General features: G+C 34.8%; 1 protein-coding gene across 2 annotated transcripts; it reads right to left on the bottom strand.

Annotated features, from left to right (window-relative positions):
* Nucleotides 1–281: 281 nt before the first annotated feature.
* LOC113313177 lies at nt 282–9,676 on the bottom strand. 2 transcript variants are annotated; one of them, XM_026561918.1, is made up of 7 exons: nt 8,863–9,676; nt 8,531–8,616; nt 8,278–8,342; nt 8,040–8,175; nt 6,503–7,935; nt 765–914; nt 282–631 (listed from the first exon to the last, which is right to left on the bottom strand). In XM_026561918.1, exons 5-7 carry the CDS (start codon nt 7,497–7,499, stop codon nt 525–527), a joined length of 1,254 nt encoding a protein of 417 aa, XP_026417703.1. In that variant the 5' UTR covers nt 7,500–7,935; nt 8,040–8,175; nt 8,278–8,342; nt 8,531–8,616; nt 8,863–9,676; the 3' UTR covers nt 282–524. The 2 variants fall into 2 exon arrangements, with proteins under 2 accessions (XP_026417703.1, XP_026417701.1); XM_026561916.1 differs by having other exon boundaries at nt 8,278–8,339.
* Between the last annotated feature and the right edge of the window lie 2,979 nt (nt 9,677–12,655).

Here is a 12,655-nt window from a genome sequence, read left to right as displayed (position 1 = left end):
AACCATACTGGAGCAAGTGAAACGCCTATCGGTTCATAGATAGACCAACCATACTAGAACAAGTGAAACACCGATCAACCATCCCAGCGAGTAATATGTTAAGTTGACATAAGCCTCAATCAACCAAACTGAAAAACAATTGGTCTCTTAAGGGTTTTTGAAGTAAGATATTTGAGCTGGTACAGACTTTGAACTTGTATGAAATTAGTTTCTCTAATTCTTCATCAACAGAGGGAATGTTCCGGCCGGCCAATTTTGACGATGAATAAAAAATGAATTAAAATTAATACAAAGTTAATTTAATTTATTATAACTAGATTCAATTTACAATTTTATTTTAAAAGATCTACAATTTGTTTTACAAAAATTAAATAAAATACAATCTCGTCTCTTTGACAAAATAAATTACAATTACATCATCAACATACTTTAATTTTAAAACGAACTACTTCTAATTTTAACACTACAACATCAGGATTCTTCAAAGTTCACAGGACAAACTTACATAAAAATACTAAAAAGATTCATACTGCAGCGACTTGATAACATTCAATCAATCTATTTTCTAAATCTGATTTTGATCGTCTTTGAAACTCTCCTTTCCTCTTGTTAATGGATGTAAAAGAAATGTCTGCAAAAATAAAACAATACCCAAATCAATTTACTAGTTAAAAACATAAATCCTGTAAAATAAAGTAAAAATAAACTGAAATTCCTTCATTATTTTTTTCAGTGAGAATGAGAAGCAACAGATCTAAGCATACCACCGACAATTCCAAACTTAAGCATCAATCTAGTTCTTATGTCGTCACTCAGATTACAAGGAAAACAGATCTCATTCTTGACATCCCTTGTGTTGACTCCTGTGGTGGAAGCTTGGCTTGCCATTTCTACACCAAATTTCAGACATGCCGCTGATGTTATTTCAAATGATGGAACCAAAGCAACAAATACCAAAGAATCAGTATTCGAAAAAATAAGAAAAAAACTAAACAAGGGCATATTATTTTGTGACTCAAAAAACGTACCAACATACATGGACCAACTTCATGTAACCAAATAATTAAAAATTATGGACGCATGAAATACAAATGAAATCATAAAATGAACAAAACAATCTATACTTCACAAGTTTACAAACACCCAAAACTCACAGCAAGTGCATAAATGAAATTCACACAAAAAAATCCATGAAACAACACTGTTTACCACTACTGAATTACAAAACAACGAGATCTATCAAAAGGAAGAAAGTTATTAAGAAACCAAAAAATTACAGAAGGGGATTGGAAGATTCCATCCCAACCAAAAACAAATTTAAAATAGATGTGCATCAAGATCTATTAATTAGATCCATCCTTGGCATCATTAAAAATCTACCAAACTAGCTTACAGACGCAATCAGCCCATCGAAAAAAAATAAAACATCACATTCATAGAGACATTTTGACGAACACCTGACTGTAGTACTGATATCCCTAAAAGGAGAGATAAAAATTGTACAAGAAAACCGTATTACACTTACCTAAATCATCTTCATTGGGCAGTCGGTAAAAGAAGCAACACAGTTAAAAAAAAAAATCAAATCAAATCCCAAAACAATACCAAATGTCTCACCCAATAGGATGATAATAAGACCAAATCCTTGCACAAAACAACCAGTAACAAAAGAATAATTCTTAGAAATCTATTAAAAATAAAAAATAGATAAAGAACTCGAACAATCGAGGAAACAAATCATTTTTATTCAAAATTTCAACTCAGTGACCATCATCGTTGAAATCTGACAAAAAATCAGAATAAATACATATACAGCTGCTCAACCAACAAAACCCCTAATTTTTCCTCAAAAAATGAGAAAAAATAACCTTTATCTTAACCCATTTGAGAGAATGAACATGCATCGCTTAATATGCTACTCTTCGATGATGAAGTTTGGAAGCAACCATGATGAAGTTTTGAAGAAACAAATCATAAGAACAAGAGATTGATCTATTTGATTATGATCTCTTTTCTCAGTTTAGGATTTGAGGAGAAAGAGCGCAGACAGAAGGTGAGTGGCGGAGATCTACTAAGACAAAGAAAAGTGAAGAAGAAGAAGAAGAGAAGATTGTGAGGCGCAAGAAGAGAGAAAGAAAGAGAATAGAGGGGAAAGAGAGCTGATAAATGAGTGGACAGAAAAGAAATAGGGTTGCGGATAAGCTTTCTATGGATAAGAAAATTACAGCCGTATATTTAATATCCGTATTAGTTTTGCGTTTGAGTTAATATACGTCGGATAACATTTATTTTCATATGGATCAGGATTGTCACTTTAAAGTGATTTGTGTTTTCTTTGTGCATCATATGATGATTTGCGTTTTCTTGATCATATGCAGATGATTAGTGATAATTTCATATTTATATTGATTTTTTTAATAAATAGTTTAATTTTTTTCGTGTGAAATTAATAAATATTCTAACTGCTCATTTAATTTTCAAATTAGATCATTACAGATTTGTGAGTGAAATAAAATTTATTTTTTTGGACCAAAGTCTTTTAAAAATGTTTTCGATTTTCGTCGGAACGAAGGCTAATAACGATATCTTCCAGTTTTTCTCATTTTCTAATCTATTTCCATTCAATTGATCCATTCTCATTTTTTACGATTCAATCTCATTTAACTGATTCATTCTCATTTTTACAATTCAATCCAGACAATATTTTTGTTGATGATAACTTTTGGGTTAATTCACATCCCCTTTTGTACTGATTATTCGAAATTCTGTTTTAAAGATAATAATCGAAATCGTTTTTTATCATTCTCATTGCCAATTAGTTTTGGATTTATATTGTTCGGATAAACAATTTAAGAATCATAGTCCTTGTTTTTTTTTTTTTTTTTGTAATTTTCACCTTTTTGTGCGACCTGAAATACCTTTTATATCCTAATTTCGTGACCCAAGAAAACATAGACGGAGATGAGAAAAAAATCCAAAATCTTTGATTCCTATGATTCAAAATGAAGTTGATCCGTGGGTTTTGTCAAACCTAATTTATTTTTATCTAGCTTCGCTTAATTTCATTTGTTATCCATCAATATTACCCAATACATATTGACCCACTCATTTTCTGCAGGATTTCATCGGTTTCTCATGTTATCCATCGTAAAAGCAGTGCCCGTACAACACGTGTCATCTCTAGTATATTGAACAAAATAGAATAAAGTCATCCTCAAAGGTATATTTCCAAACCCCTTGAAAATGTGGGGTATAACAACCAAACTCAATATTTCGCTTAGCAATCTGTATGGACAAACTCCAATATACCTTCTAGAGAATCAACTAGACAGTCAGACTCAATCTATATAAAAAGTAATCAAAGAGTTTATATCTCTCTCACTTGATTTGATTTTTACTCAAGCAAATAGCAATATGCGAATCTTTATCAAATACAAGGAGATAACTTGGATGGTACCAAAGACCAATATCCAAGTGTCAATCAATTTAAATAAACAACAAAAAAAGTCGGATATTCTAATCGATTGAACAACGGACAACCTGTGATATTTCAATTATATAACAAAATATAATGCAGAAAAGAAATAACACAGACACCAGAATTTTGTTGACGAGGAAACCGCAAATGCAAAAAAACCTCGGGACCTAGTCCAGATTGAACACACACTGTATTAAGCTGCTACAAACACTAGCATACTCCAAACTAACTTCGGTCTGGACTGTAGTTGAACACCAATCAATCTCACATTTCTTATATGTCATATTATCTGATATTAGTCAGCCTTACTCAATTTCTTCCGGATTCATCGGTTTCTCTGGTTATCATCAACGTAACCGAATATCAATTGACATAAATGAATTTCATCCGTCATCTACCAATCTATATGAAACCGTACATATACTCATGATCTAAGATTCGTACCCTAGTTAGTAATCGTCGAATTATAAGCGAATGATTCGCAAGCATATCCGAACTGACCGGATCCAATGATACTTCTGAATAACTTAAACTTTGTCTCTAGTACGCGTATTATATGGGGTTTATGAATATATTGTGAATTATTCGCCTAATTAGTTCGTTCACCTGGTTAACGCAATTCAATATCTTAAACTTTCACATTCTAGCACCTGAACCACCAGACCAACCATATGTTGGTGCTATTACTACAAGGTATTTGATATATAATGCATTTAAACTACAAATCATGACACCTCTTCTAAAAATTTTATATTTTTATTTTTTATACACTGCTGAATTTCTTAAGCCGATTTCATATCTTAAAAACGAATTATACACGTACGTCTATAGTCCAAATCTTCTGCTGAACAACAGACAATTAACCGGATTTTTGACCGAATATGATCTATACGAATCCGTGTAATACCTGTATGTATGTCGTCCCGAACTTCGGTTCGTACCCCGATTTGCTAACTATGATCCATAATTAGAAATAGATCTGCATGATTTTAACCTGGCAATAGGAAGCCAAAGACTATCGAATCAATTAGAGATAGATCCGTGTGGTTTTAACCTGGCCAATGGGAAACCAAATCAATTACACACGGATCCGTATGATTTTAAACTCGCTAATGGGAAACCAAAAACTCAAATCCATTAGAAATGGATCCGTATGATTTAATCTGGCCAATGGGAGTCTAGAGACTCAAATCGCGCGGATTGCCACCTTGTCCGATGCCGATACCGTGCAAATATATTCCGGGGAAACTATTTTTAGGGGGAAGTTGGCGCTTTAGTTCATTTTTTGGCGCGCAATTGTTTTTTGAAACCCAAGTTCCCACTTGTTTTAAAACTCAAAACTCGAAACCCTACGACCTAATTCTCTGACAACCATTCTTCTCCTCTTCAAGTTCCCTGGCCTTTCTTTCCTTCTTAGCAATTTCCACCACTCTTTCTCATACCGCTATCTGCCGAATCACTACGTTATTAAAATTTCCAAAATCCAGATTATGATGCTGGACTTCGTAGTCTTAGACAGATTGTTACTGTAAATTGGTAATTAAGGCTTTAATTGTATATGCTTTTCTCTACTGAAAATTGGGTTCCAATCCAAGTTAGTTTTCTGACATTCCATATCTCCATTTACAGTCGCTTATAACCTGTTTGACAAAACTACTCTAAGAGTTTTCTCTCAGATTTGGTTAATTCGATACTGATAAACTAAATTTATGTTTATGTTTCTTGTTTCACATGGATTCTGGATTCTTAACAAGGTCGTTTGAAAGAGGGTAAGAAAATGAACCGAAGAATTTTATGAGGTAATAATGGCTATTTGGAGTCATTATTTAGCTAATTAATGTGGGGGTTTGCTTGTTTGGTTCATAATTTGAACCTGACTTTTGGTTTCCCACCAGAAGATTCATAGATTCAATGTTCTGAATTCATGAATTATGGACCATACGGGTAATTTGGTGATTTGATAACTATTAATCAGATTGATATGTATACTGGGTATTCCATGATTGACAGAGGGACTCAAAAACCCCAGGAGGGAGAAACTAGCTGTTTGATTCCGTGAACAAAGTTCATGTTTATATCTATTCCAAACAATTGTAGTTAAGTGATGATGGATAACTGGTAAACAATTGTAGTTATGACTTGAAATTGAAGAACGTTAATTTTATGTTGTGATTTTGGAGTCGAGCTCAACTTGACCTCTCTTTTAAACTGGTAGTACAACTTGGTGGCCAATAGAGGTTTAACCGACCATAGATTTTTTAGTCGGCAGTCCTTAGTCCCTCTAAGTAAATACCAGCACAAGTACTTCTGTAGTTGCTCTTGTTTACTTGATCAAAATATGGAGCGAGCAAATAATTCTCGTAGTGGCTGTGAATTAGTGGATCTTAGGTGAAAGCAACCAAATTTTTGGGTAGTCGGAAATTTAGTTGCTTGACTGTTCAAGCGACCAAAATTTTGTGGTCTTGCTAAGATTTTGGTCGCTTAAGTTATGTTTTCTTGTAGTGACCATAAGGAAATAGAGTCGGGAAAGCCATGGTGATATAACCTTTTGTTGTAAACTCATCGATAACTTCGCTTGTAAACAAGCACAATATATACTAAGACTTGATGATAAGTTTCAGAGATCAAAAAAAAAAAAAAAAGTTAAAGAACATCGACAAAATTAGCTTTTGATATTAGTAAGAAAAGATATACAAAACATTATGAAAGCACAAAACTGTGTTACACCCTTTTCCCCTTATTTGGTGTGTTTCAATAAACTATTTAAGATTCTATTACTTGGTCGTCGGAGAGGTATTTGCATTTCCTTAACTAATAAATTATGATCAAAAAGTATGTCATGTGTTGGTTGATGTTTGTTTAACTAATCTGGTTAACTGATTTGATTTTTTATAGTGGTATTGAAGTTGGGACATCAACTGATAGATACAGTAAACAAGCTACAAAAATACAATTAAGTTAAATGTGTTCATGTCAGCATGGTAAGTTTGTTAATAACCAAACAGAGAGATATATTGAGCTCACCTGCAAACGGCATGTCTACAATGGTTTGATCTGCCTCGACGCTCTCCAAAGCTCTTATGATACAACTTTGTTGATCTGGTTGTACGATCGTTCCAATTGTGCCAACAGTTTCAAACTCATTTATATGAAAACTCTGGTCTTGTAACTCCAGAGGTCCATCGTACCCATCCTCATTGCTTTGTTCCCCGAAGAGACTATCGTTTCTTTGTTGGTCTTCATTTACACCCATACCCAGAAGGTCATCGGGAATGTCATTCTCAGGTATTTCATTGATGTTTCCATCACTGATAGATATACCATGGTAATATGCATGATTATTTTCCATCCACAATAGAGTTTTCCGTACATATTCCCGCCGAACAACAAACTCTTTGGTTGAATTCATTCCAGTCCTCTTTATAACCAAAACTGCAGACAGATCTTTGGTTTTGTGTGGAAGAACACTAGCAATGACATTAACATCTTGTACAAAATTAATGACGTTTCTCCCATATTTGTAGTGTTGTCCTTTAACTCTATATACTGACATCACTGGGTGCACACGTGCTATAAGCAAACTCTCAAGATTTGTTAATCGTGACAACTCAATTGGTACCCTTCCTGGATTCATCAAATTCCTTGCACTGAACAATGAGTATTCGGGGTGTTTATCCTTGTCTTTCTTGCAGAAATTGCAAAGTCCTCTTGCTGACATGTCCGGGAACTTTCTGTTGCATTCTAAACACCAACCCCACTTTAATTCATTTATAGCTTTTCTGAAATGTTGTGCGCTTAAATTTGGGGTTGGTCTTCTACTCAACTGCGATAATCTACCATGCAAACTTCTATGTTGTTGGGTATTAATTGAGCGTGCTAAAATCCTTTTCCCAATTGCACGTGATGTGCATGATTTTCTCTGACGTAGTGCATCACTTGCAGTGAGATGTAAGACTGGTTCTATAACACGATTTTTATTTCGCATGGCCCTCTTACGTGCAACATCAAAAGCCCGAAGCATAGCTCATACCTCAGGTGATTTCGGCAGAGTAATAGGAGTGAAACGAACACGTCTAGAACGAGACATTCTTCGTTTCTTTCTTGTACTCGAAGTTGATGCTGAAGCATAAAAGGTTCCAAGTGGTGCTCGTAAGACGTCATTGTCTTCTTCATGCGGTCTTTTCCCCAGAACTTTACTTGAAAATGGCACACCACATGTCTGTAATAACTTAACAGGTACATCAACAGTAAAATTTTCTTCAACCACAACATCAAGCAAGTTTTCGTCAACCGTTTGTGGCAAAACACGTGAAGGTGCACGTCGGGTTGGTTGTGTTTGCAGCTGTATCTGGACATCAATGAGGCTGCTAGTCTGAGCTTGATGAACAGTAACTACGCGAGGAAGAGGGGCACTTTCATTTAGTTGCGGTTGGAATGTCACTGGGACATTAATGAGACTGTCAAAAACAAACACCAGAAATTTATCATCAATGCTCGTAGTCGTAGAGTGTAACTGCGAGTACAAAATCAGTAAAATTCGACAATGTATAAACTGTCTCACCCCATCAGTAAGGTTGGATCAACTCTAACTTCTGTCACCCCTTAATTTGGTATCCTACATTTGCGGCACATTTTGCAATAGTAGGTCATATCAACCAGAATCAGACTGAGAGTATGTACTCACCAACCTTAATTTCCTGTAACCAAATATAAAAAGCTTGATTTAACTGGTTGATTCCTTGTAACCAAATAAGTGCATGGTTTAAAGATGCAGAGAAGAAATTTGTGGAGTTTAGTACCTTCTTCATGTAGTTTTCAACAAGCCATATACATGCGAGTTGAATCCACCAAAGGAAGTTCCCTTCTTATAACCAGGTAGTGAAAAAAGGTTAATTACATGCATAAATATGTTCAATACTTTCCATCTTTACTTGAGAACATAGAGAAAACATTTTCTGCCCATGATGTTACATACCCATCCATTCACAGCAAATATGTAGAAAACCAACATTAGCATAATGAAAAGTTAATGAAACAAAAAATACTACTTACCCAAATTTCGAAGCTTACTTGAGTTTCTCGTCCCAATGAAGACCAAGCACAGAATTTGAGTAACTACCCTTTATGTCCACTAATCTCTGAAGCAACAAAGCATTTTGAATTGGTAAATGAACACAAAACCAAACATTTCCCCCCCATAATTTTAATTTCCTCACATTAACTTAAAAGCATATTTTAGTTCCAAATACTAACTAAGCAAACCTTGGCTAAATACATTTCCAAATTAGCCCAAATGTCAAATTGAATGTGTCATTCGTTTATTCTTGTATGTGTGAGTTTTATGATTAGAAATAAAAAAAATAATGACTTGAAATTTGGCTTACTTTTACAGCAATGAAAGAGGAGGAAAAACTTTCTTAGCAATTTTGTCGAACAGTTTGAAGGCAGCTATAGGTATTACTTTCAATAATTCAATCTGCATGAACCCTCTATCTAATGAAGTGATGGAAGTTGAATTACAAATCTGTAGTTTCATTCCAATGAGGAAAACACACTGTGCAACTATATAACCTTGCGAATTCACTTGGAGGTAGGGAAATGAATGGTTTTTGTTTTCCTTCTTTTAAATTTTTGGTACGAGAATCGAGTGGGTCTTTTTTCTCGCTCTCAAATTTTGGGTTGAAATGGCTCTGCCAGCAATTGTTTTTTAGGGGTATATGTCACGTGTTGCCAAATTTGTGATGTATCACCAAGTGCAGGTAGAAGAGAAACTTCGGATTCCCTGGGCTTTTTTCTGTGGACCACGTGTAAGCAAAGTGTGAAAACCCGGATCAGTTTTACTTGCTCTTATACCCGAAATCTCTGTAAATTATACTGTAGCTCTGTTTTTCCCAGAGTTGAATTTCTTCAATTTAGTACGAAAATGATGCAACTCTACGTATATTATTGAAATCAGGAAGAATGAACAATTTTTTTAACCGTTGTCTGTGAGGAAGTTGGAAATATTTCTATGAAATTTGATGGGATTGTGATGAACTTCTCTGGGTTTTTTTTATAGTAAAAACGATGCTGAATTTGATCGATTCCGATCGATTAAATGGTTGTTTTGAAGAAATGTTAACAGTGAATCTGTTTGTTTGACGGTAATTGATGGAAATTTCTAATCACTGTGATTGATTAACTAAAATTCGAACTGAATTTCATGAAATTGTGAGAAGCAAAAAACGAATTTTAAAATCTGTGGACATTTGTTGTGACGGACAGGGAAGCCTTTTTTCATCATATGATGGCCTCCCTTTGGTCGGCCGACAAACAAATAGTCATTTCCCCATGAGCATGGCCATTCCAAAAGGTTGATACGAAAATAACTAAGAAACTAAAGTTAAAGAACATACAATTTCTCAAGTATCAACTTGAGTTCCAATTATCTCAGATCGTACTTCACTATCCTTTTGAGTCTTTACCTGCAAGAGAGCATCCCATCATCAATTTTGTAGTTGCAGGAAATCCTACACTACACCCCTCATATGATTTCATTATGAATTAACTCATTTTTAGGTTTACACTCTTAATTTTATTGATCAATCTTTGAATGATCGTACAAGAAAAGATAAAGAAATCAAGAATGATCTCTGCTCTAGACTTTCTCTCTCCTATTTACTTGTTTCTTACTCAAAAAAGATCTCTCCTTTTCTTTACAACTTGAACGACTATTTATAAGGAAATACATAGTGGATGACAGCTAATTTGTCCTTTATTTTCGGGTATGGTCTGCGACATTCTCGCAACCTTACAAATGTTAATTTCGCAAGCTCTCTAATTTTCGCAGGACTATCATATATTTCTCGTGATCTTAGCTGACGTCATTTATTTTATTCTTCCTAAAATTGTTCTGCGACGTTGTTATATTGTGTTGTTGATAATTTCGCTGAAATATTATCGTTGCGAGATTCTGATCCTACATCTTGCCTCTTCTCATATCTTCTCTGCAAAGTAGAGAATGATGTGAGAAATGCCGCAGTTGTTCATCTTTTCATATTCTGCATTTATCACACGTATTCTTTCTTCCATTTGTTTCTTGACACGTCTTCTGTAACCGCTGCTTTTCAACTTCTCACATCTTTTCGTCTTAATGGTATTTATTTCTTCGAGTAAAAAAAATCTCCTTTATATACTCTTCTTACTCTTCTTTCCACTTTTCTTTTTACTTTCTCTTCTATTTTTATTTTCTCATCTCTGCAACTCTGTTATTCTTCTGCAAGTTCTGCTGCTGTAATTTTTTCCCCCTTCAATCCTCTTACTTTTTATTCATTCCCATACTCTATATTCAAATATGGCTCCAAGTGGTCATAGACATGAGAAGAGTTTAAAAGATGTCCAGAAAGATCTTGATGATAAAGGTTTCACACTCTCCACCATTCCTGGTGAAAATTCCAAATCAATTCTTTCTGTCAAACTTTTCTCTGATCAGTATTGTGATGATCAATCAATCATAATTTCGCTAGGTCGGATTCTCGCAGATCTCCGTATTCCTCTTTATAACCCAGATCCTCCTTTATTTTATGAAATTCTCGCTCACTCGGGATTTTCGCGAGCTATCTTCCAACTGAGTGGGGACTGCATCTGTCTGATGCTAGAATTCGCTACCCGTGGTGCTGGTAAAGGATCTCTATACTCCAAAGAACATAGGGATCCTAAATTCGCAGACTTGGAGATAATTGCTGAGAAATACACAGTAGCGAGTTTCTTTGAGAACTATGAACTGATCTCCATGAAGAAAGAGAATACTCGCTGGGATATTCGCTTAAAAAGGAAAGATAACATTGATGAAGCCAAAATTCTCATGCAAGATATTGACTGGCATTCTGGTAAAAACACAACTCCTCGCCAATCCAAAGATGATAAATGGTGTGTTTTTCCTTTAATGCTAAAAGGACCCTACATTGCTCGGTCAAATGTTCTTCCTGCGAATCTCGCTGCATATCAACCTTGGGTTTTCTCTTGGCCCGAAAAGGAGAAAGAGGTATGTTTTTTCCCATTTAACTCACTTTATATTTCTTTATTGATTGTTATTATTCTGTTCACTAACTCTTGCGACATTCCGCAGATCCAAAAACTGAAAGATAGTTATAACAGGACTGGGAAAGCTAACACTTTGTTAGCTCTTCGCTCATACACAGATGAGGTAAGAAATTTTCTCTTATGATTTTAAATTTTCTTCTTATGATTTTAAACAGTATATTGTTGCTTCCATGCTTCCATTTCTTATTTCTATCTGTGTGTGAAGATTATTGTTGAAGTAGAAGAATCTGTCGATGTTGCGAAGACTGGTGATAAAGGTAAAGGTGCTCTTCGCAGGGAAAAATCAACTGGTCCTCCTCCAAAGAAAAGGAAAGTTCGTTCTTCTTCTCCTTCAGATATCCCTCCTCACGAAAATTCCGAAAGTGACAAGGGTGATGAGGACAATGATGATCTTGCTGCAAGTGAAGATTCTTCACCTGAATCTTCTATGGCTAAGCTCTCTGGCCTTTTTTTTTTTGATTCTCTACAAGGAATGGGAGATAGCCAATTCGCAAATACCTGCAACGTTCTCGCTACCCTTTGCGATGTCCCTTTACTGGATGGTGATAGCTCTCTTCGTGGAGTTTCTAGATCAGTGACTCCTGACTTCTTGCATTCTCTCAATAGTCTGGTATAATTTTATACTTTTACTTCTTCATTGTTATAACTCAAAATTTCTTTCTATATTAATTTTTTTTTTATACTTTCTCGCAGGCTGGAAAAGCTTCTTTTGTTGTTGCCTCAGATCTAGGGAGAAGACGCGAAAATCTTGAGAAGAAGAATCTTCAATTTCGTAAAAAGAATGAAGAATTGGAAGATGAAGTTAAAGGTCTTCGCGAGAAAAATAGACAATTAGAAATTGATTCTTCCTCGTATAAGAACAAAATCTCTAGTCTTCAGCAAGATAATAATCAGATTTACGGTATGTTACTTTTCTCTTTTCCCTTTACTCATTCATCCTGTTATTTTATCTTATTTAAGTGATCCTTTTTGCAGACATTTATGGTCTTTCTGATGAAGCTACCCTTCTTCATTCATTTCCTAATGCCTTGGATAATGATACCCTTCTTGAGCGTCTTAACAATTCCTTAAATAGCTTCTCAAATGATAGAATTT

This window comes from Papaver somniferum, chromosome 9 (genome assembly GCF_003573695.1).
Source record: "Papaver somniferum cultivar HN1 chromosome 9, ASM357369v1, whole genome shotgun sequence".
NCBI classification, from domain to species: Eukaryota; Viridiplantae; Streptophyta; class Magnoliopsida; order Ranunculales; family Papaveraceae; genus Papaver; species Papaver somniferum.
This window is presented reverse-complemented; position numbering and strand designations above follow the sequence as displayed.

Bases quoted from the DNA above. Each gene is read 5' to 3' on its own strand.
- LOC113313177 (XM_026561918.1), bottom strand. From the start codon at position 7,499: ATGCTTCGGGCTTTTGATGTTGCACGTAAGAGGGCCATGCGAAATAAA. The intron at 915-6,502 runs GTGAGCTCAATA...AAATAACATCAG, and splicing joins TGTAGACATGCCGTTTGCAG to CGGCATGTCTGAAATTTGGT. The intron at 632-764 runs GTATGCTTAGAT...TTATTTTTGCAG, and splicing joins TAAGTTTGGAATTGTCGGTG to ACATTTCTTTTACATCCATT.